The sequence below is a fragment of the Pelophylax lessonae genome (assembly GCF_965119305.1).
Source record: "Pelophylax lessonae genome assembly, chromosome: 2".
In the NCBI taxonomy this organism is placed as follows: domain Eukaryota; kingdom Metazoa; phylum Chordata; class Amphibia; order Anura; family Ranidae; genus Pelophylax; species Pelophylax lessonae.
In genome coordinates this window covers 44,650,133-44,672,536 of record NC_138769.1, presented here as the reverse complement: position 1 = coordinate 44,672,536, position 22,404 = coordinate 44,650,133, and the positions used below count along the sequence as shown (strand labels likewise).

Genomic DNA, 22,404 nt, shown 5'->3' with positions numbered 1-22,404 from the left:
CACTTGAGTGCAAGATTATGATTTATTATGACATAAATACATAGTAACTTGCATTAAAGTAAGGATAAAAGCGTCTGTCAGGTCCAAAATGGTTCCACGATGGTGAGAGGGGTCCACACAATCCAGGGTGCCTCAGGTACAGAGCGCCAGACCAGCTGGCTGTGTGCGTCCGGGCAATCAGAAAGATGCGGCCGTGGAAGGAACCGGAAGGCGTCTGACGTCAGCAGCAGGAAACTCCTTCCACGGCCGCATCTTTCTGATTGCCCGGACGCACACAGCCAGCTGGTCTGGCGCTCTGTACCTGAGGCACCCTGGATTGTGTGGACCCCTCTCACCATCGTGGAAACGTTTTGGACCCGACAGACGCTTTTATCCTTACTTTAATGTAAGTTACTACGTATTTATGTCATAATAAATCATAATCTTGCACTCAAGTGGCGCTCTTCCCTCCTCTTTTATTCGTTTAGAGTTGACTTCACTCTGTTTGAATGAGCTGACCCTGAGCTGCGGATCACCCTTGGATTGCCTCTAAGAACTGTCAGAAATTTGCACATGGACTCTTAATCCCCCCCTGTGCGAACTGTTTTTGCCCCACCTGTGTACATCAACACTTTTATCTGCCATTGTTTCAGCTTATATCTATATGAACTCTTTGACCTCTGAGTGCCTAAACCAGTCTAGGTAAGAATAGCGGCAGGGTGCAAGCCCAGTAAAGAAAAAAAAAAAAAAAAAACAGGGACTTAAAGCTGAATTTGAGTAATTTAACCACTTTGTAAAAAGTGAAGGCACATTATAAATTGCATGACAACTCCTGGACTTATCTCTAATATTTATATCTGACAGGTTATTTGCTCTGCTGGGAAATTAGACACTCTGGGCTGTGAGAGATCAAAAAAACACGGAGCAGCTATGCCCACCCCTCCCCTCTGCTGCCCATTCAGAGAAGCCTTTGTATTTTATGAATGTGTTCACATAATACAAAGACTTCTGCGAATGGGCAGGAGGAGGGGAGGGGTGGGCATAGCAGCTGCAGTGACTCTTCTGTTTAAGATGCATGGCTCAAAAGAATCACCTTTGGTCTCCCAGAAATACAGAGATAACAGTCTTCCAGGAGTTCTATAAAGCAGCCAGATATAAATAATAGAGCTAAAGCTTAGAAGGTGTCATGCACTCATAGTATGCCTTAATTTTTTTTTTTTTTTCTTTTTTTTTTTTTTTACAAAGAAGCTGAATTCCTGGAATTGAGCTTTAAGTCACTGAGCAGGGAGAAATCAGACACTGGAAGGCTGAGCTGTTTAGGCAGCTTGCAGGAGGGAGGACAGGAAAGACTTTTTTTATAGTCCAATCAGCAGGCAGGTGACACAGGAAAAAGCTAAAATAGTAAGAAGGAATGCCACTTGGCTAGTTATGTAGTACAGTACAGAAGCTTTGTGTGAATCACAAGACTGAATGAGCAGAACGACAACATTTTCAATAGACAGAACAATTTACATTTATACTAATTGAATTTAAAGAAGCGCCATGTCCCGCAACCGCAAAAAAAAAAAAAAATCTCCTAACTTACAAAGCTGACATTTGTGTAATGTCAAAGCCTAACTTTGGCTGATAACTTAATAATAATAGCTTTTAATGCAGATTTTAGATCTCCCACAGTACCTTTTTTTTTTACTGCAAGATGTCCTCAGTTTTACAGGCCTGAATGACACCCCATTACCACTTAACTCCTTAAAGCAGAACAAGACCCCCCCCCCCCCCCTATCCTTTTCAGCCATGGAAATTGCCATTAGCTTCTGTTTGATCTACAACTGCCATGGTGCTGCACACGTGATCAGTTATGACAACGGCCATTTGATGGTTTGACAGTTGGGTTGAGAGCACAAGCAACTGTGAACTTTGACAATCCCAGCATTCCAGGAATGTAACTGTTTTTTTAAGCAGAGCTCCACCCAAAAGTGGAACTTCTGCTTTAGGTAGTCCTAACCCCCCGACATGACACTTTTGGCATTTTTTTTTGGGGGGGGGGGGGAGTGGGTACCTAGTTTTGACAGGTACCCGCTCCCATTAACGCTCGGAGCGCCACGGCGCCCTGAGCGGAAGTTCTCCTCTCCCCCTCCCTGCAATCTTCTGGGACATGTCAGAGGTCCCAGAAGATTGCCGGCCAATCAAGACGAGCAGCGCAACTCGCGCATGCGCAGTGCGTACCCAGCTGTGAAGCCGCAAACTGTCACAGCCGGGTGCCCACACCGGTGATGCCGGCGCCGCCGAGACCGGAGGGAGAGGATCGAGGCTTCGGGCGGCCGCATCGCTGGACCGTGGGACAGGTGAGTGTGTGTTTACTAAAAGTCAGAAGCTAAACTTTTTGTAGCTGCTGACTTTTAATAAAACACAGAAAAGGCTGGAACTCCGACTTAAATCAATGGGTTTTAACACAGCTTTAACACACTCACAGCGGTCACATGACTGGGGGCGCACCTTTCTGGCCCCCGATTAGAAGCCTTGACTGAGAGCTGTTGGTGACAGACTGGTCATAGCGCTAGAAGCACACTGAGAAGCATCACCTCAGCACATGACCTCATGATGGCGTGCCTACATAGGTGTGGCAGGTTGGCGTTACGCTGTTGGCACAAGGTTAACCAGAAGAATGAGAAAAGACTGAGTGCAGGGTACATAGCCCCACACCCTGAGCAGGCCACCCTGTATACAGGACTCCAGTGCACCACGTGACCAGCCAGAAGATATTGAAGGCTGCATTCAAGGCCAATTTATTTCACAAAAATGCCCTCTGGATGAGTTCCGTACACATTATTCCTTACAGTTCACACCACAAAAACGCACTCAGATGTGTTTCTGCATGTGCTTCATTTTTGATACAATTTCAATGCGTTCCAGTGCATTTTCCCCCTCTTTTTTTAAAGGCTTCCTTGTGTTTTTTTTTCAGGTGTTCTACATTTTTTTCTGCACTGGAACTGACCACACTGGTGTGAACTATGCCATTGGAACCCAAATAATCTACTGTCCATGCATTTTTGATGCAGAAAAAAAAAAACTGCACTGGACACTACATTTGGTGTGAATCGGCCCTCATAGTTTTGCGTAGCGGGAACAATCGTTCCTACTCACGATTCTGGCGGAGCGTTTTGCATGTATTTTCACGTGTTGCACATAGGGCATCCCATTCACTTCATGGGCTACCCTATATGTGCTAGTTGCTCAATAAGGAAGCTCATGTTCACCCTTCGGTGACAAGCGTAGCGTGTTTGTAAAACTCACGTTTTGCTGTGACTGCATTGAGCAACGAATTGCATCGCATTTGGGATGCCATTAAAGAATTGGCACCCAAAAGCACGTCACATGTTCTGCCGCCATTTGGGATAGCGGGCAGAATCGCGCCGATCCCAAATCCCAATATGTGAATAGGACCTAAAAAAAAAAAAAAAGCAGCAAGAAATAAACAAATAAATAAAACCTAACATACTGCTTAAGGGGGACCTAAAGGGGAAAGGTTGAAGGTTATCAGATTTGGGCTTCAATGTGTATGTAGCCTATGACTCTACACATCCTGAACACCGTCATTTTACATCTCTTCATAACCTACTGAAACTTTGAAACAGTTATTAAGGTTATTTGACACCTGGGTACTTACTTGAGCGCTGACCGATCCAGACGCAGAGCTGAGCGGAAAGCTTTGCCTCCCCGATGGGTTTTTCCTGAACAGATCTAAAGGTACGGTCGCCCAGGACAGCGGGGGACCTTAAAAAAAAAGCAATTTGCATTATATAGCCTGTACTTTATATACATCCGTCTTATCGTACATATAACATATTACATACTGTGCCAAGTAGGTCAGCCTGGTATAAGGGCCAACAATCACTGAAGATTCCACACCTTTGTGTAAGCTGACTGGATGATAAGGACATATCTAATGTGGTCATTTATGCAGCTAGTAGGTAAGGTTTTAAAGTTATCGTTTCTGAAAACTGACACTTTGATTGTTATAGTGGGTGTAAAGGTTGAAGTATTTTCTATCCTAATACATTCTCTGCATTAAGGTTAAAAAAAAAAAACCTTTTAGGTGCAGTCCCCCCCTAAATACTCACCTGAGCCCAATGTTTATTCAGTGACGTGCCCGAGAGCAGTGACGCTGCTCTCCCTCTCCATCCTCACTGGACTCTCTGAGAGCAGCGGGAGCCATTGGATCCTGCTGCTGTCAATCAAATCCAGTGACAAGAGAGTGGGGGGCGGGGCTGAGACCCACTGCCTGTGTCAATAGGATGCAGACAGTGCAAGCTCGTAAGCGAATCCACCCAAATCCCCCCCCCCAGCAGGACGCAAGAGCACTTGAAAGGCAAGTGGAGCCAGGAGTGCTGGTAGGGGACCCCAGAACAGGAGGTTCGGGGCTGCCCTGTGCAAAACCATTACACAGAGCAGGTACATATAACAGCACAACACACGTTAGGGGGGGAACCCTTGGGGGAATCAAAAATGGAGAAAGATCTGGGAGTCTTGGTAGAGGATAGACTAGGCAATAGCATGCAATGTCAAGCGGCAGCTGCCAAAGCCAGCAGAATATTAGCATGCATAAAAAAAAGGGATGTATTCCAGAGAGAAGACTATAATCATACCCCTTTATAAAACTCTGGTCCGACCGCATCTGGAGTATTCTGTCCAGTTCTGGTCGCCAGTCCTCAGGAGGGATGTGTTGGAGCTGGAGAGAGTCCAGAGAAGGGCAACTAAACTAATTAGGGGATTGGAGGACCTTAATTATGAAGAGTGTCTGCAATCGCTTGATTTATTCTCCCTGGAGAAGAGACGCCTGAGGGGGGATATGATAGCAATTTATAAATATCTCAATGGGGATCTCGGCATAGAAAAACAGCTATTCAGTCGAAGGGATTGCATGAGGACTCGAGGGCATACAATGCAATTAGAGGAGAAGCGTTTTAACCTCAGGCAACGTGGGGGGTTCTTTACTGTTAGGGCTACAAGATTGTGGAATTCTCTACCACAAGAGGTGGTTTCTGTGGGAAGTGTGGTGACTTTCAAAAGACTCTTAGACGTACATCTCAAGGATCAGAACATTCAGGGGTATGAGAGATGATTACAGCCACACACACCTACACAGGTTGAACTGGATGGACTATTGTCTTTATTCAACCTCACCTACTATGTAACTATGTAAGGTTAGCTATATAAAAAAACAAAACAAAACCAGACTTTCATATCTCCTTTAAGACCCTTTCACACGGGCTTTACGATCCGGTTCGCCTGTCAGTTTTTCAGGCGGCCCTGATCAGGTGACATCTCCACTGACACCCGCTGCTATCCGATCCGGTCCATGAAATCCAGACGGATGGAAACCCTATTTTCCATCCGTCCGGAGGATCGGATAAAAATGGACAGGCGGTCCTTTCTCATACGATCTCCCATAGAGGACAGCGGGGAACTGACAGCTCCGTCTCCGCACAGTGAGTGGAGACGGAGCTGTCATCCACCTGCTCAGCGGGGATCGGTGGATCGATCCCCGCTGAGAAAAACAGTCAATCAGGCAGAAAGCCCGCTTGAAAGGGGCCTAAGGCTTAGTGTAGATTCATATTTAATATAGGAGGTACAAAGTATAATCTATAACCCTGTATTGGTTTCAGCATTGGGAGCATTTTCACATGTACTTGTTCTTGGGCTCTTGGGTGGATGATGGAAAAAAAAAAAAGCTGAAGCCAGAGGCTTGGCATAACAACCAAGCAAGAAGCATTTTAAAAGAAGACCAGCAACAGCAGCCTTAATGATTTGCTAAGGAGAGGTTTATTCTTTGGGACATTGGATTACACAGAAGGTTTTTCCTAGTTGCCTCGAGTTGAGCTTTAACAGCAGCTCGTCCCTCCCCCCCCCCTCCTGCCTGTAGAGGTCCCTTAACTTTACACCGATGTACACCCCGAACCTCGAACCCCATACTCACTGCCTGCAGGTTTCCCAGCTTCGGAGATCTGGAGAAGGAGCTCTTTGGATTTTGCATTCAGTTCTCTATTAAACAAATAGAATAAAGTAATGAGTTGGGCTAAAAAAGCATAAATCAGATTCAGGGAAAATTTATACTTTATTCTTTTCTATTGCAGACATAGTACACAGTGAGAGTTCCACTAAAAGTATACTAAAAAGAAAGAGGGAACAGAACAGTTACATTTCAAAACACTTTTATTCTGCTAAAAATTCAGTGATTTCCAAACTTTCTGCGATGTGTTGCACTGAAATATAGAAAATGCCCTCTTTCTTGTACTTCCCTGCTAGACTACAGAACACCCCCCTCTTCTAGTCCCCTGCTGGACTACAGAACACACCCTTCTTCTATTCCCCTGCTAGACTACAGAACACCCCCTCTTCTATTCCCCTGCTGGACTACAGAACACACCCTTCTTCTATCCCCCTGCTGGACAACAGAACACACCCTTCTTCTATTCACATGCTGGACTATAGAACACATCCCTCTTTCCTGTACCTCCCTGCTAGACTACAGAACACACCCTTCTTCTATTCCCCCGGCTGGACTATAGAAAATGCCCCTCTTTTTGTACTTCCCTGCTAGACTACAGAACATCCCCTCTTTTATTCCCTTGCTGGACTATAGAACATGCCCTTCTTTCTTGTACTTCCCTGCTAGACTACAGAACACCCCCTCTTCTATTCCATTGCTGGACTATAGAACACGTCCTTCTTTCTAGTACTTCCCTGCTAGACTACAGAACACCCCCCCCCCTTCTATTTCCCTGCTAGACTATAGAAAATGCCCCTCTTTTTGTACTTCCCTGCTAGACTAATGAACATCTTCCTCTTCTATTCCCCTGCTGGACTATAGAACACCCCCCTCTTTCTTGTACTTCCCTGCTAGACTACAGAACACCCCCTCTTCTATTCCCTTGCTGGACTATAGAACACGCCCTTCTTTCTAGTACTTCCCTGCTAGACTACAGAACACCCCCCTTTCTATTTCCCTGCTAGACTATAGAAAATGCCCCCCTTTCTTGTACTTCCCTGCTAGACTACAGAACATCCCCCTCTTCTATTCTGCTGCTGGACTATAGAACACGCCCCCTTTCTTGCACTTCCCTGCTGGACCACAGAATACCCCCTTCTTGTACTCAGAAGTCCATAACAATAAATACATTTCAAAATACATTGCTCAAAAAAATGAAATCAGGGAATATTATCAAGTCAATTAAACTCCTGGGATATTGATCTGGTCAGTTAAAGGAGTTGTAAAGTCTCAAGGTTTTTCCCCTTATTGCATTTTATGCATTACAGTGAAAAACCATCTTGGTTGCCCCCTCCCCCCCCACCATTATCCTTACCTGAACCCAAACATTCTAGCGTTGAGCACAAGCCCAGTGGCTCCAGCCGCTGTCTCAGATCCGCATTGGATAGATTGACAGCAGCAGGAGCCATTGGCTCCCGCTGCTGTGAATCAAATGCAGTGAAACGGGAGCGGGGGGCTGGGCCGCGTCCTGCTGTCTGTGTCAATGGACGCAGCAGTGGGACCCATGAGCGCTCCTGCATGGGTGCCCACATGGAAATCGGCTCGCCAAGGGACATCCAATTAAAAGGAGGAGCCAGGAGAGCTGCTGGGGCACCCCAGAAAAGGATGATTGGTGCTACTCTGTGCAAAACCCTTGCACAGAGCAGGTAAGTATAACATGTTTGTTATTTAAAAAATAAAATAACACAAACCTTTACAATCACTTTAAGTAGCAGAGGGGGTTGTTAATCGGTTTCAGCTGCTTTGGTGTTAATGAAATGAACAGGGGCACTAGATGGGCAACAATGAGACAACCTCCAAAACAGGAAAAGTTTTACAGGTGGAGGCCACTGACATTTTTTTCCCCTACTTCTTTTTCTGACTGTTTTTCTCTAGTTTTGTATTTGGCTAGGGTCAGTGTCACTGCTGGTAGCACGAGGCGATACCTGGACCCTATAGAGGTTGCACAGGCAGTCCAACTCCTCCAGGATGGCACATCAATACGTGCCATTGCCAGAAGGTTTGCTGTGTCTCCCAGCACAGTCTGCAGAGCATGGAGGAGATTCCAGGAGACAGGCAGTTGCTCTAGGAGAGCTGGACAGGACTGTAGAAGGTCCTTAACCCATCAGCAGGACCGGTATCTGCTTCTTTGTGGAAGGAGGAACAGGATGAGCACTGCCAGAGCCCTACATAATGACCTCCAGCAGGCCACTGGTGTGAATGTCTCCCAACAGACTTCATGAGGGTGGCCTGAGGGCCTAACATCCTGTAGTGGGCCCTGTGCTCACTGCTCAGCACCGTGGAGCTTGATTGGCATTTGCCATTGAACACCAGAATTGTCAGGTCCTCCACTGGTGCCCTGTGCTTTTCACAGATGAGAGCAGGGTCACCCTGAGCACATGTGACAGACGTGAAAGGGTCTGGAGAAGCCATGGAGAACGTTATGCTGCCTGTAACATCGTTCAGTTCAGCATAACCCACTTGGTGGTGGGTGAGTGATGGCCTGGGGTGGCAAATCCATGGAGGGACGCACAGACCTCTACAGGCTAGACAATGGCACCCTGACTGCCATTAGGTATTGGGATGAAATCCTTGGACCCATTGTCAGACCCTACACTGGTGTAGTAGGTTCTGGGTTCCTCCTGATGTATGACAATGCCCGGCCTCATGTGGTGAGAGTATGCAGCCAGTTCCTGGGGATGAAGGAATTGATACCATTGAATGGCCCCCACGCTCACCTGACCTAAATCCAATAGAACACCTCTGGGACGTTATATTTCGGTACATCTGACACCGCCAGGTTGCCCCTCAGTCTGTTCAGGAACTCAGTGATGCCCTGGTCCAGATCTGGGAGAAAATTTACACACCCTGGCAGAATTTATGATTTCTTGGCCATTTTTCAGAGAATATGAATGATAACACAAAAAAATGGATTTTTGTAAGATCTTACCGTAAAATCCTTTTCTCTTAAGCTCATTGACAGACGTAGTCTTCTTGATTCTCAAGAGCTGGGTTATGTTGTCTCCGCAGGAGTAGGACTAGGCAGAAAGACAAAACGTTCTGGCTCCACCTTAGGGGCAGTCCCTGAGGGTATATCCTCCCTCTCTCTGCTACAGGGAATCAGTTCTGTTTTAAAGCAGTACAGAGAATTTAACCCAACCCAACTCAATGATAGAGGGGCGGGTACTACGTCTGTCAATGAGCTTAAGAGAAAAGGATTTTACGGTAAGATCTTACAAAAATCCATTTTTCTCTATCGCTCATTGACAGACGTAGTCTTCTTGATTCTCAAGAGCTGGGACATCCAGAAGCAGTGCCACAAATGAGGGGTGGGATTGACAAAATCAAATCCAATCTAGGAGGCCCAACCGGTGCCAAACTAGAAGTTTTAAAGGCTCATTATAAACAAAGAATGAGACTAAAGAAAAATTTTCCAACGGAAAAAACCCTCGAGGTAGACCACTGGTCTCCTCAAATTGCGGCCTGCAAAACCTTGCGGCCAAACGAGGCATCAGACGATGCCATTACATCAACTTTATAATGTTTAGTAAAGGTATGCACCGACGACCAGGTAGCCGCCTTGCACACCTGGACCACTGACGCCTGATGGCGAAAGGCCCATGACGCACTAAGTGCCCGAGTGGAGTGCGCCTTAACAGGGAACGGGGGCTCCCGACCCTTAATAGAATAAGCCTGTACTACCGTCTGTCTGATCCATCTGGAAATGGTCGCGGCAGATGCAGGCAACCCCTTTTTGGGTCCATCTGGGATCACAAAAAGTGAATCCGTCTTGCGAAACGAGTCTGTCGTTTTCAAGTATACCCTGATCGCCCGGACCACATCCAAGGAGTGTAAAGCAAACTCTCGCGGATGACTGGGCTTAGGACACAGGGAAGGTAACACAATTTCTTCATTCAGATGAAATTCTGAAACCACTTTTGGTAGGAAGGATGGATTCGGACGAAGAACCACCTTATCTCTATGAACCACCAGATATGGTGAACGACAAGATAATGCGGCCAGTTCTGACACCCTGCGTGCAGAAGTAATAGCCACCAAGAAGGCCACCTTCTGGGACAACGTAGGTAGAGGAATCTCCCTAATATCTTCAAAGGGAGGTTTCTGAAGAACCGACAACACTAAATTAAGATCCCAGGGGGGTAACGGCGCGTGCACTGGCGGAGCCAGATGTCGCACCCCCTGGATGAAATTCCGCACCAAGGAATGAGTAGCCAAAGGCTTCTGAAAGAAGATAGCTAATGCTGAGACCTGACCCTTGATAGTACTCAAGGCCAGTTTCTGCTCAACCCCTTGTTGCAGAAAAGCCAATATTCGACTAATCGAATAAGACCGAGGACGGAACCCCAATGGTTTACACCATGCAATGTAGGACTTCCATGTGCGATGATAAATCTTTCTGGAAGTCGCTTTCCTTGCTTCAACTAGAGTAGGAATAACTGAAGCTGACAAACCTTTGTCCTTCAGCACCTGGGTCTCAATAGCCAGGCCGTTAAAGCCAGCGATCGTAAAGCAGGATGGAAGATCGGTCCCTGAGACAGTAGATCCTCCCTGAGAGGAAGTCTCCACGGGACGTCCGCCACCAGTCTGACCATGTCGGCGTACCAAGCTCGACGAGGCCAGTCCGGAGCTACCAGAATTACTGGAATTCCTTCCTCCTCTATCCTGCGAAGAAGTCTTGGCAGTAACGCGAGAGGAGGGAAGGCATACATTAGCTGGTATTGCCCCCACGGGGCAATCAGTGCGTCTGCGGTTTCTGCTAGAGGATCGCGGGAGCGAGCCACGAATCTCTGAACTTTCCTGTTGAATCGTGATGCCAACAGATCCACATCCGGGGTGCCCCACCGTAGGCACAACTGGTGGAAAACGTCTGGATGGAGGGACCATTCCCCCTGATCCAGAGTCTGACGGCTGAGATAATCTGCCTGCCAATTCTCCACCCCCGGAATGAACACCGCAGAGATAGCTGGAACAAATCGTTCCGCCCAGCGAAGAATGCAAGCCACTTCTTTGGCCGCTCGGACACTCTTGGTGCCCCCCTGGTGATTGACATAAGCCACGGCCGTGGCATTGTCCGACTGGATCCGAACCGGGCTGCCCTGGAGCTGCTTGGTCCAGTGAATCAGACAAAGTCTGATCGCTCTCAGTTCCAATACATTTATCGGTAACCTGGATTCTTCCGGGGACCAAAGTCCCTGGACAGATAACTGACCGAGAATTCCTCCCCATCCGGATAGACTGGCATCCGTGGTCACTATCGTCCAATATATTGGCAGAAATGACTTTCCCTGGCTGAGCATTGGAGACCGAAGCCACCAGACCAGAGACTCTCTGGTCTGTTTGCTCAATCGGATCTGATTGTCCAGGGATTCCGGATTCCGATTCCATCTGAGAAGAATCTCTTGCTGAAGAATTCGGGTATGGGACTGGGCAAATGGGACTGCTTCGAATGAAGCCACCATCAACCCCAGAACCCTCATGCAAGTCCGAAGGGAAGACCAGCTGTTGGACAGTAACAACTGGACTGCTGATTGAATCTTTCGGAGTTTCCCTACCGGAAGAAAAACTCTTGTCTTGACTGTGTCTAAAATTAGACCCAGATATTCGAGCCTCTGGGTGGGAACCAGAAATGACTTTTGCTGGTTCACCAGCCACCCGAATTCCTGTAAAGAAATCATAGTAATTTCTATGTTTTGTAGCAAGGTCTGAGGAGACTCTGCATGAAGCAGAAGATCGTCTAGGTAACCAAGGATCGATATACCTCTTTGGCGCAGAAGTGCCAACATTGGGGCCAACACCTTTGTGAAGACCCGCGGAGCCGTGGCGAGACCGAAAGGTAACGCCACAAACTGATAGTGGTTCTCTTCTACGGAAAAGCGTAGAAACCGCTGATGTCCTGCGAAAATGGGAATGTGAAGATAGGCGTCCTTGATGTCTATGGACGCTAGGACATCCCCTGGATGCAGGAAGGCTGCTACTGTGCGAATGGACTCCATTCTGAATCTTCTTATGTTGACAAAAGAATTGAGTGCTCTTAAGTCCAGAATTGGACGCACTTTGCCCTCTTTCCTGGGTATTGTAAATAGGTTTGAATAAAACCCTTGAAACCGTTCTGTCCAAGGAACGTGGACTACCACTCCTTGTTGTAGTAAATCTGTGACTGCTCTCCGCAGATCTTCTAAACGATCTGAGGATAGTCGGATATTGGAAGGGAAGAACCGCGCCGGTGGGAGAGATCGAAACTCGATCTTGTACCCTGACCTTATGACTTCGCAAACCCATTTGTCCGGGATTCTGGAAAGCCATGGATCCGGGAACCGGCGAAGACGTCCCCCCACCCCAGTTATGGGTGGGGGCGCACCTTCAGGCTTTGGATGGTTTATCTTCAGGTCTGGAGGGGGCGGGCTTTTGCTTGCCCGACCAACGACCCCTGACGCCTCCTGCAGGAGCTTTGGAGGACTTAGTTTTTTCACCCGCGGGACGAAAAAACCTCTTGTGAGCAGAAAAAGAAGGCCCTCATCTTTGACGAGTTCCTCTACCTTTAAAATTTTGCGGTAAAAAGGTGCTCTTTCCACCCGTGAGATCTTTAATGATCTCATCTAAGTTGGCTCCAAATAGACGCTCTCCTGAAAAGGGGATATTAGCCAATGCTTTTTTGGAACCTTGGTCGGCTAACCAACCTTTTAGCCACAGTGTACGCCTGAGAACCACTGCTGAGACTGATGCTCGCGCCAATAATGGAGTGGCGTCTAACGCCGCATCACACACAAACTGTAACCCCTGTATCATTTGTTCCAACAAATCTGATACCGCCTGAGGGACCTCTTCTAAGTCCCGGCGTAACCACTTGGTCCATTCAGTTACAGCCTGCGAAACCAGACCAATAGCTATTATAGGTCTGAAAGCTGATCCAATCAAGGAAAACATGGTGCGAGACATAGCTTCTATCTTGCGATCCACTGGATCTTTAAAAGACGGAGCGTCTTCTAAAGGAATAACCGTGGCTTTATTCAATCTAGCAATTGGTGAATCCACCACAGGTGGTTCTGTCCATTTCTTAATAAGGGTTTCCTCAAACGGATAACGCCTGTCAATGCGTTTAGAAAAAGTGCGTTTTGGCAGACGCCATTCTTCTTCGATTGGATTGCCAAAACATTTGGGCAATGGAAAAACCTTCGCCACTTTGATGCGTTTTTTAGTCCCAAAAGGGATTTCAGTTTCAGCTATTTCCGATGGAATACCCTGTAACCTTAAGGTCTCTTGAACAGATACAATGAGTGCGTTTACCAACGCTTCCTCTCGGGCTATGGCGGATGCCGAAACATCCTCCTCACTGTCTGAAGAGACAGGACCCGAGACACCAATCCCAGATGAAGTACCTGCAACTGCAGAAATGGGCTCAGAGTCTGAATCCGAGGTTTCAGATAATAAGGGGTTAGGCGGGGGTCGCTTTCTTGCGCCCTGTCCCTGACAAGCCACTTCCACCCGGGACACAAAAGTTTCCATAATAGCTGACAATGATTCAATTGTCAATGGGGTGCTGGAGGATCCCGCAGACCCCTCGAGGGGATCCGGAGGAGATACATGAGTGGCAGGGTCCATGTTAATTCAGGACACCTTTGCCAGCAAAACAAAAAACTTCTTTTTTTTTTTTGTGTCTCCCCCTAGCGCAATAGCGCCCCTCAGAGTACCTGCTTCTCGATCCCACAGAGAGAGAGAGGGACCCCCAAGGCTCACCAACCGATGCAGTGCAGTTTCCAACCAACTGCAGTCAGCGTCTGTCTTACACAGACTGGAAGGAGCTGTTTGTTTTTCCCGGGTAGAAGGACGTGGCTCCGCCCCCTGTGTACGCCTTCCGGCGTTCCCAGCTCTCCACGAGGTAGCTGGGCTCACAAAACATGGCCGCCCCCATAGAAGAGACATAAGACTCCAAAAACATGGCGGCCGGCGTGACCTGAGGACATACCTGCATTTGGTCTACGGCAAAATGGCGGCGGACCGCCGAAATCGTTTTCCCAGCATATCCACCTGCATCTCTGCTAAGAGGCGATATATGGATCTACAGGAGATACACTACACATAAGGTAGGATTATACCTCCTATGTCTGCTGTAATGTTACAGTCTTCTGGGTAGAGTGTTAGCTCTTAAACCAAGTCCACTTCCCACAAACACATGCTGTATTACAAGGGGGACTTGTAAGTATCAGATATATACTGACCATATATGGAGGGGCCCATAATACATACTGCCTCATAACGAGGAAAAAAGGGAACGTTTACTCACCATACCGAACCGACAGGCACCCTCTCTTCACAATACCCTCTCCACCGGGGTGGGGGTTTGTGGACCACTCCGGACGCCTCGACTCTCTGGTTCCTGGCGTCCAAGCGAGACTTTTAACTCGCAAGGTCAGTCCCTCCACTGGGACTCGTCGCGGCCGACCCAGCGCGGAGCTCTGGTCTGCACGTGCTCGTAGGCAGAAACCGGGGTGACCACTGGATCTCAACATCCAGCCCATCGCCCGGCCCCGCATACTTACTTGAATGTGTCGCGGCCGACCAAGCGCAATGCCATGGTCTGCGCGCGCTCGTAGGCCGGCTGGGGTGACCACAAGTGTCGCCCAGTCCGGCATTTTTGCTTGAAGATCTCACAGGAAAAAACACTGGAGAAAACTACCTAAAAAATGTCTTTTTCTTAAAGAAAAAAGTCTTGCCAGGACCAAAAGATCCCAGCAAGGAACTTAGGTCCTTACTCCTGACTAGACAGAAAAAAACTGATTCCCTGTAGCAGAGAGAGGGAGGATATACCCTCAGGGACTGCCCCTAAGGTGGAGCCAGAACGTTTTGTCTTTCTGCCTAGTCCTACTCCTGCGGAGACAACATAACCCAGCTCTTGAGAATCAAGAAGACTACGTCTGTCAATGAGCGATAGAGAAACTTTTCTTTCACTCATGGTTAGTGTTTGGCTGAAGACATTTATTATCAATCAACTGTGTTTGCTCTTTTTAAATCATAATGACAACAGAAACTACGCAAATAACCCTGATCAAAAGTTTACATACCCCAGTTCTTAATACCGTGTATTGCCCCCTTTAACATCAATGACAGCTTGAAGTCTTTTGTGGTATTTGTGGATGAGGCTCTTTATCTTCTCAGATGGTAAAGCTGCCCATTCTTCCTGGCAGAAAGCCTCCAGTTCCTGTAAATTCTTGGGCTCTCTTGCATGAACGGCACGTTTGAGATCTCCCCAGAGTGGCTCAATGATATTGAGGTCAGGAGACTGAGATGGCCACTCCAGAACCTTCACTTTATTCTGCTGTAGCCAATGACAGGTCGACTTGGCCTTGTGTTTAGGATCATTCTCATGTTGGAATGTCCAAGTACGTCCCATGCACAGCTTCCAGGCTGATGAATGCAAATTTTCCTCCAGTATTTTTGATACATACTGCATTCATCCCGCTATCAAATCTGACCAAATTTCCTGTGCCTTTGTAGCTCACACATCCCAGAAACATCAGCGATTCACCGCCGTGTTTCACAGTAGGAATGGTGTACCTTTCATTGTAGGCCTTGTTGACTCCTCTCCAAATGTAGCGTTTATGGTTGTGGCCAAAAAGCTCAATTTTGGTCTCATCACTCCAAATGACTTTGTGCCAGAAGGTTTGAGGCTTGTCTCTGTGCTGTTTAGCTTACAGTTGGTTCACACTACGGCGATCCGACTTAAGGGGGCAACCTGTGAAGTCGCATGCACCGTGACTTCGGCACGACTTGCACGGACTTCATAAAATGAATGTCTATGCAAGTCGCTCCGAAGTAGCACAGGACCCTTTTTCTAAGTCGGAGCGACTTGTGTCGCTCCTACTAGAACTGGTCCTGTACTACTCAATGGACCGCGACTTGCCAAGCCTGACCAAGTCGTATTAGTGTGAACCGGCACTTATTGTAAGCGGGATGCTTTGTGGCATTTGCGTAGTAATGGCTTTCTTCTGGCGACTCGACCATGCAGCCCATCTTTCTTCAAGTGCCTCCTTATTGTGCATCTTGAAACAGCCCCACCACATGTTTTCAGAGAGTTCTGTATTTCACCTGAAGTTATTTGTGTTTTTTTTTCTTTGCATCCCGAACAATTTTCCTGGCAGTTGTGGCTGAAATTTTAGTCTGTCTACCTGACCATGGTTTGGTTTCAACAGAACCCCTCATTTTCCACTTCTTGATTAGAGTTTGAACACTGCTGATTGCCATTCTCAATTCCTTGGATATCTTTATATCCCTTTCCTGTTTTATACAGTTCAACCACCTTTTCCCACAGATCCTTTGACAATTCCTTTGCTTTCCCCATGACTCAGAATCCAGAAACGTCAGTGCAGCACTGGATGAAAGATGCAAGGGTCTGTCACGGGTCCAGAAACTCATTGACCTTTTATACACACACATACTAATTACAAGCAAACAGATCACAGGTGAGGATGGTTACCTTTAATAGCCATTCAAACCCCTTTGTGTCAACTTGTGTGCATGTTATCAGGCCAAAATCACCAGGGTATGTAAACTTTTGATCAGGGTCATTTGGGTAGTTTCTGTTATCATTATGATTTAAAGCGCAGTTCTGCCCCCCCCCCCCCCTAAAAATTAAAAGTCAGCAGCTACACATACTGTGGCTGCTGACTTTAATAATAGGACACTTACCTGTCCTGTCCAGCGATGTCGGCACCGCAGCCGATGTTTCCATCGGCTGTCGGGTGCTCCCGCCACCATTTCCGGTAAGGGAACCCGGCACTGAAGCCTTGCTGCTTCACGGGGGCGGGGGTTCCTACTGCGCATTCTCGAAGCGAGCTACGCATTGGGATTGGCTCGGCGGCAGGGGGTAGGAGGAGGGGTCCTCACTTCGCCCAGCGCCGTTCCCGGAAGTGGGGAAGGGTATCTGTCAAAAAAAGGAACCCGTTCCCCCCTCCCCCCTGAAAGGTGCCAAATGTGGCACCGGAGGGGGGGGGGGGGGGGAAGCAAATGAGCGGAAGTTCCACTTTTGGGTGAAACTCTGCTTTAAGAAGAGTCAACACAGTTGATTGATAATAAATGGCTTCAGCCAAACACTAACCATGAGTGAAGGAAAAGTTTTTGTGTTATCATTCATAGTCTCAGAAAAATGGCCAAGAAATCAAATTCTGCCAGGGTGTGTAAACTTATGAGCACAACTATATATATATAATGTGTGTTACTTCACATGTACCGACATCTCAGAGGTTAATTATAGGAAATATCTGGGCTGACTTCATGTGGAGAGAGAGCAGTAATGGAGGCGTATTATGCCCCTTTGATTGTTTTTGCACAGTATATTACATTTATGGGCCCATTTTGTGGGGGTAGGAGGGGCCAAAGCGAAGTTCTTTTCTTTTTACATTATGACATTTTCTTTTCTTCAACTACAGGTAGAAGGATAAAAAAAAATCACTAAATTTCCTCATCCACACAGTCAGCTGCGCTATTGTGTTCTGCCAGCAGGGGGCCTTCCTCACCAGCAGAATACAATGAACACTGCTGGAGGCTATAGCCGCTGGCAGTGATTGGCTGGAAAAAAAAATAAAACACACACAGGTTGGTTGTACTGAAGTCAATTGATGGATCAACTTTAGCACAACTAGCGTGTCCACAGACAGATTCAAATTGGTCCAGTTCCTACTGAATTTCGATCTGTCTATGGCCGGCTTTACAGGTATTTCTTATCTTCTTTACGGCTTATCCCTGATTATTCTACGTAGTATGAAGCCTGTAATAGACACCATGTCATTAGCTTTAGAAGCTCCCGTGTTCTAAAAGTAGATTTCTACCTCCAGTGACCGGCTCTGTATGGAGGCTCAGGGATTGAAGCACAGCTACTAGAAGCAGAATCTATAATGCAATAATGTAAATACGGTACAGCAAACGCGTAGAGATTGAAAGTCAGCTCTAAAACAATTTTATCATAAACATCAGCATAAAGGGTTAACTACCCGTACTGAAAACTGGTGTGGCGGTGATCAGGGACACTGTAACTGGTTGGGCAGTAATCGTGTATAATGTAACTGGTTTGACGGTGATCAGGGACAATTTAACTGGTGTGGCAGTGATCAGGGATACTAAAACTGGTGTGGCCGTGATCAGGGACGCTGTAACTGGTGTGGCGGCAATCAGGGATGCTGTAACTGGTTTGACTGTGATCATAGACAATGTAACTGGTGTGGCAGTGATCAGGGATGCTGTAACTGGTATGGCCATGATCTGGGACGCTGTAACTGGTGTGGCGGCGATCAGGGATGCTGTAACTAGTGGGACAGTAATCGGGGATAAAGTAACTGGTGTGGTGGTGATCAAGGGCACTGTAACTGGTTTGAGGGTGATCAGGGACAATGTAACTGGTATGACAGTGGTCAGGGATAATGTATCTGGCGTGTCAGGGATCGGAGACACTGTAACTGGCTTGGCGGTGATCATGGACAATGTAACCGGTGTTGCAGTGATCAGGGATACTGTAACTGCTGTGGCAGCGATCAGAAAAAATGTAACTGGTGTGGCGGCGATCAGGGACAATGTAATTGGTGTTGCGGTGATCATGGACACTGTAACTAGTGGGACAGTGATCAGGGATAAAGTAACTGGTGTGGTAGTGATCAAGGGCACTGTAACTGGTTTAAGGGTCATCAGGGACAATGTAACTGGTATGGTGATGATCAGGGATAATGTAACCGGTGTGTCGGTGATCAGGGATACTGTAACTGGCTTGGTGGTGATCAGGGACAGTGTGACTGGTGTGGTGGTGATCAGGGACAATGTGACTGGTACGGCGGTGATCAGGGACAGTGTGACTGGTGTGGTGGTGATCAGGGACAATATGACTGGTATGTCGGTGATCAGGGACAGTGTGACTGGTGTGGCGGTGATCAGGGACAATGTGACTGGTGTGGCGGTGATCAGGGACAATGTTACTGGTACGGCGGTGATCAGGGACAATGTGACTGGTACGGCGGTGATCAGGGACAATGTGACTGGTACGGCGGTGATCAGGGACACTGTAAGTGGTATGGCGGTGATCAGAGACACTGAGTGGGTGGCGGTTGGATCTATGCTGTGTGCAGAATTCCTTGGAAGTCACATAATCCTCATTGAGCTGTACAAGCCCCAGTGTCAGCTCTCATCCGCAGTCTGTTCATCCATCTTGGCGGAGTACAAGGTTACTGTGCAGCTGTGGCAGGAAGTGACAGATGAATAGAAGGTATTCCCCCATGTCCGCCTCGTCTATCTCACTGTAAAACACATTACGTGCAATGCTCCCTCAGGACTGCTCATGATGATCATAAATGGATATTTCAGCTGTTGTGTCATAATGAAATCCTGGAAATAACACGGGGGGGGGGGGGGGGGGTTAACACGCATGCTGGCAGCTGAAATACAAGCACTATTGTATTTGGAAAGTTCTACTTGCAGAATCTCCGGTAACCCCTTCCTGCTACAATCACAACCCACTGTACTGATGACTGTTAGCAGATACTCCAATAACAAGTGATGGTTTGGGGAGGGAAGGCTGGAGAGGGACCTTTGCAGTGGGTCCTCCTCCCCACCACAAGTGGTAACTGCTTGTTTAACCTAAGAGGCGATAAATAATATTTAAAAGTGAAAGTGATCCGGGGGCTGTATAGCCGCTGATCATTTTCATTGTGTGGGACTGGGTGGTGTGCCCCCTTCCCCCATGTACTTCCTGGGCTCTCTCACTCATACCGGGAGCCTGGGACCACATTCAACGGCTGCAGGATGGAGAGTGAGAGGGAATCAAGGAACATCCATTCTTCGATTCCCTCTGTACTGAATGAAACCGGAAGCAACGAGGATTTTTTCACTTACAGTTTCTGAGCTTCCATTAACTTGCTGGTACATCCAGTCAAGCAGTTTTCTACTCAGATGCTGTGAATGGCAGGGGAAACATTGGGGTCTATTAGACCCCCAATGTCTCCATATAGAGTACCTCTCACCTGCCCAATGTTACCACATGGGGGTTGTGTTTTCCCCTTGCGATAGCAATAAAGTGAAAAAAAAAAAAAAATGAATAATAAAAGAAAAAAAAAGAATTTGTTTGAAAAACAGAATTATAATGAAGAGTATTACAAAAAAAAAATATATATATTATACATATTTATATTTTACGATTTACGATTGCACTTTACATACATGTGCGCACCCTGGGCTTGCATTTGCGGGTGTGTACAGGGAATATATATATATATATATATATATATATATATATATATATATATAGATATCTATATATCTATATAGATATCTATATATATATATCTCGCGCTCTCTCGCTCTCTCTATATAGATATATATATCCCCCGTACACACCCGCAAACGCAAGCCCAGGGTGCGCACATGTATGTAAAGTGCAATCGTAAATCATGAGAGCCCGGTGTGCAGGTGGAAAGAGTGGAAGCATCAGCTCGTTTCTTCACAATCTATTTTCACCAGAAGAATGATTTTGCTTTTTTACCGATTTTTTAACACTGTGGAATTTATTGTAGATGGTGTAATATCTTTTTGTTACTTATTTGCTACTGGACACAGTTTTTTTTTTTTTTGTACATTTGAGCAAACACTATATTGCCAAAAGTATTGGGACGCCTGCTTTTACACCAAATGAACTTTAATGGCACACCAGTCTTAGTCCGTAGGGTTCAATATTGAGTTGGCCCACTCTTTGCAGCTATAACAGCTTCAACTCTTCTGGGAAGGCTGTCCACAAGGTTTAGGAGTGTGTCTATGGGAATGTTTGACCATTCTTTCTGAAGCACATTTGTGAGGTCAGGCACTGATGTTGGACAAGAAGGCCTGGCTCGCAGTCTGCACTCTAATTCATCCCAAAGGTGTTCTATCGGGTTGAGGTCAGGACTCTGTGCAGTCTAGTCAAGTCCCTCCACCCCAACTCACTCATTCATGTCTTTATGGACCTTGCTTTGTGCACTGGTCCAAATCATTTGGTGGAGGGGGGATAGCTGCCATAACTCCGGTATTTCTTTCAAACAGCGAGCGGTGCGCTTTAACATAAGGGTAGTCCCAGTGGCAGATTCCTGGTCGTTTTCCCCGCTTTCTGGACCCGTCAGTAGCAGGGAAAAAGAGCCGGTTCGCTCTCCACTCAGGCAGGAAGTCGAGTGAGGGCAAGATGGCCCCCACTCCACTCTATGGCCGTGGAGGACCGGAGCAACGTCATACGTCACTTCCTAGCAATGGATTTAAAGAGCCCATTTTCTTTCATATGTGAGATGTGAGGTCTTTTTGACCCCAGATCCCACATTAAAGAGGTCCTGTCATGCTTATTTCTATTACAAGGGATGTTATTACAATGAATAAAAGTGATCACATTTTTTTTTTTTTTTTTAAAAAGGACAGTGTAAAAATAAAAAATAAAATAAATAGGAAAAAAAAAAATTAAAACACCCACCCCGTTAACTCGTGCGCAAAAGCGAACACATAGGCAAGTCGCGCCCACATATGTAAACTGTGTTAAAACCACACATGTGAGATATTGCAGCAATTGTTAGAGTGAGAGAAATATTTTGAGCCCTAGACCTCCTCTGTAACTCTAAATTGGTAACCTGTAGAAATTTTTAAAGTGTCGCCTATGGGGAGTTTTAAGTACCAATGTTTGTCGCCATTCTATGAGCGTGCGCAACTTTGAAGCATGACATGTTGGGTATCTATTTACTAGGCATAACATTATCTTTCACATTATAGAAAAAAATTAGGCTAACTTTACTGTTTTCTTATTTTTTAATTAAAAAAAGAGTATTTTTTCCCAAAAAATTGTGTTTGTAAGACTGCTGCGCAAATACGGTGTGATACAAATATTGCAACGATCTCCATTTTATTCTCTAGGGTCTCTGCTAAAAAAAAAAAAAAAAAAAAAAAAAAAAAAAAACAAACACACACACACACACACACACACACACACACACACACACACACACACACACACACACACACACACACACACACACACTTATATATATATATATAAATAAAATGTTTGGGGGTTCTAAGTAATTTTCTAGCAAAAAAAAAAATGATTTTAACTTCTAAACAACAAGTGTCAGAAAAAGGCCCGGTCCAGAAGTGGTTAATTACATTTTAATGTGTTTCTTTTATACCTGCCTACAGTTTGACTTTAAATAAAAATATTCTGGAATTGCTCATCTCCAGATATGACAAATATGTTTAACTTTGTCAATCTGAAGAGGCGATAAGCACAGCCTGTTATCAGTCACTTCCTCCAGCCGAGGAGCACAAGATGCCTGATGGTTGTGCTATATTCGTTCTGGACTTTGAGCTTTTGTCAAGGAGCAGCCATGAAATCCAAC

The 22,404-nt window shown here is 46.4% G+C and overlaps 1 protein-coding gene across 1 annotated transcript in view; it reads right to left on the bottom strand.

Annotated features, from left to right (window-relative positions):
* C2CD2 (C2 calcium dependent domain containing 2) overlaps positions 1 to 22,404 on the bottom strand; it is a 184,781-nt gene that overhangs the window by 29,446 nt on the left and 132,931 nt on the right. Inside the window, exons 8-9 of the mRNA XM_082246288.1 lie at positions 5,954 to 6,018; positions 3,644 to 3,750 (exon numbers count right to left, since the gene is read on the bottom strand). Of these exons, the coding sequence (XP_082102414.1) occupies positions 3,644 to 3,750; positions 5,954 to 6,018 (172 nt within the window). The remainder of the gene's footprint in view (positions 1 to 3,643; positions 3,751 to 5,953; positions 6,019 to 22,404) is intronic.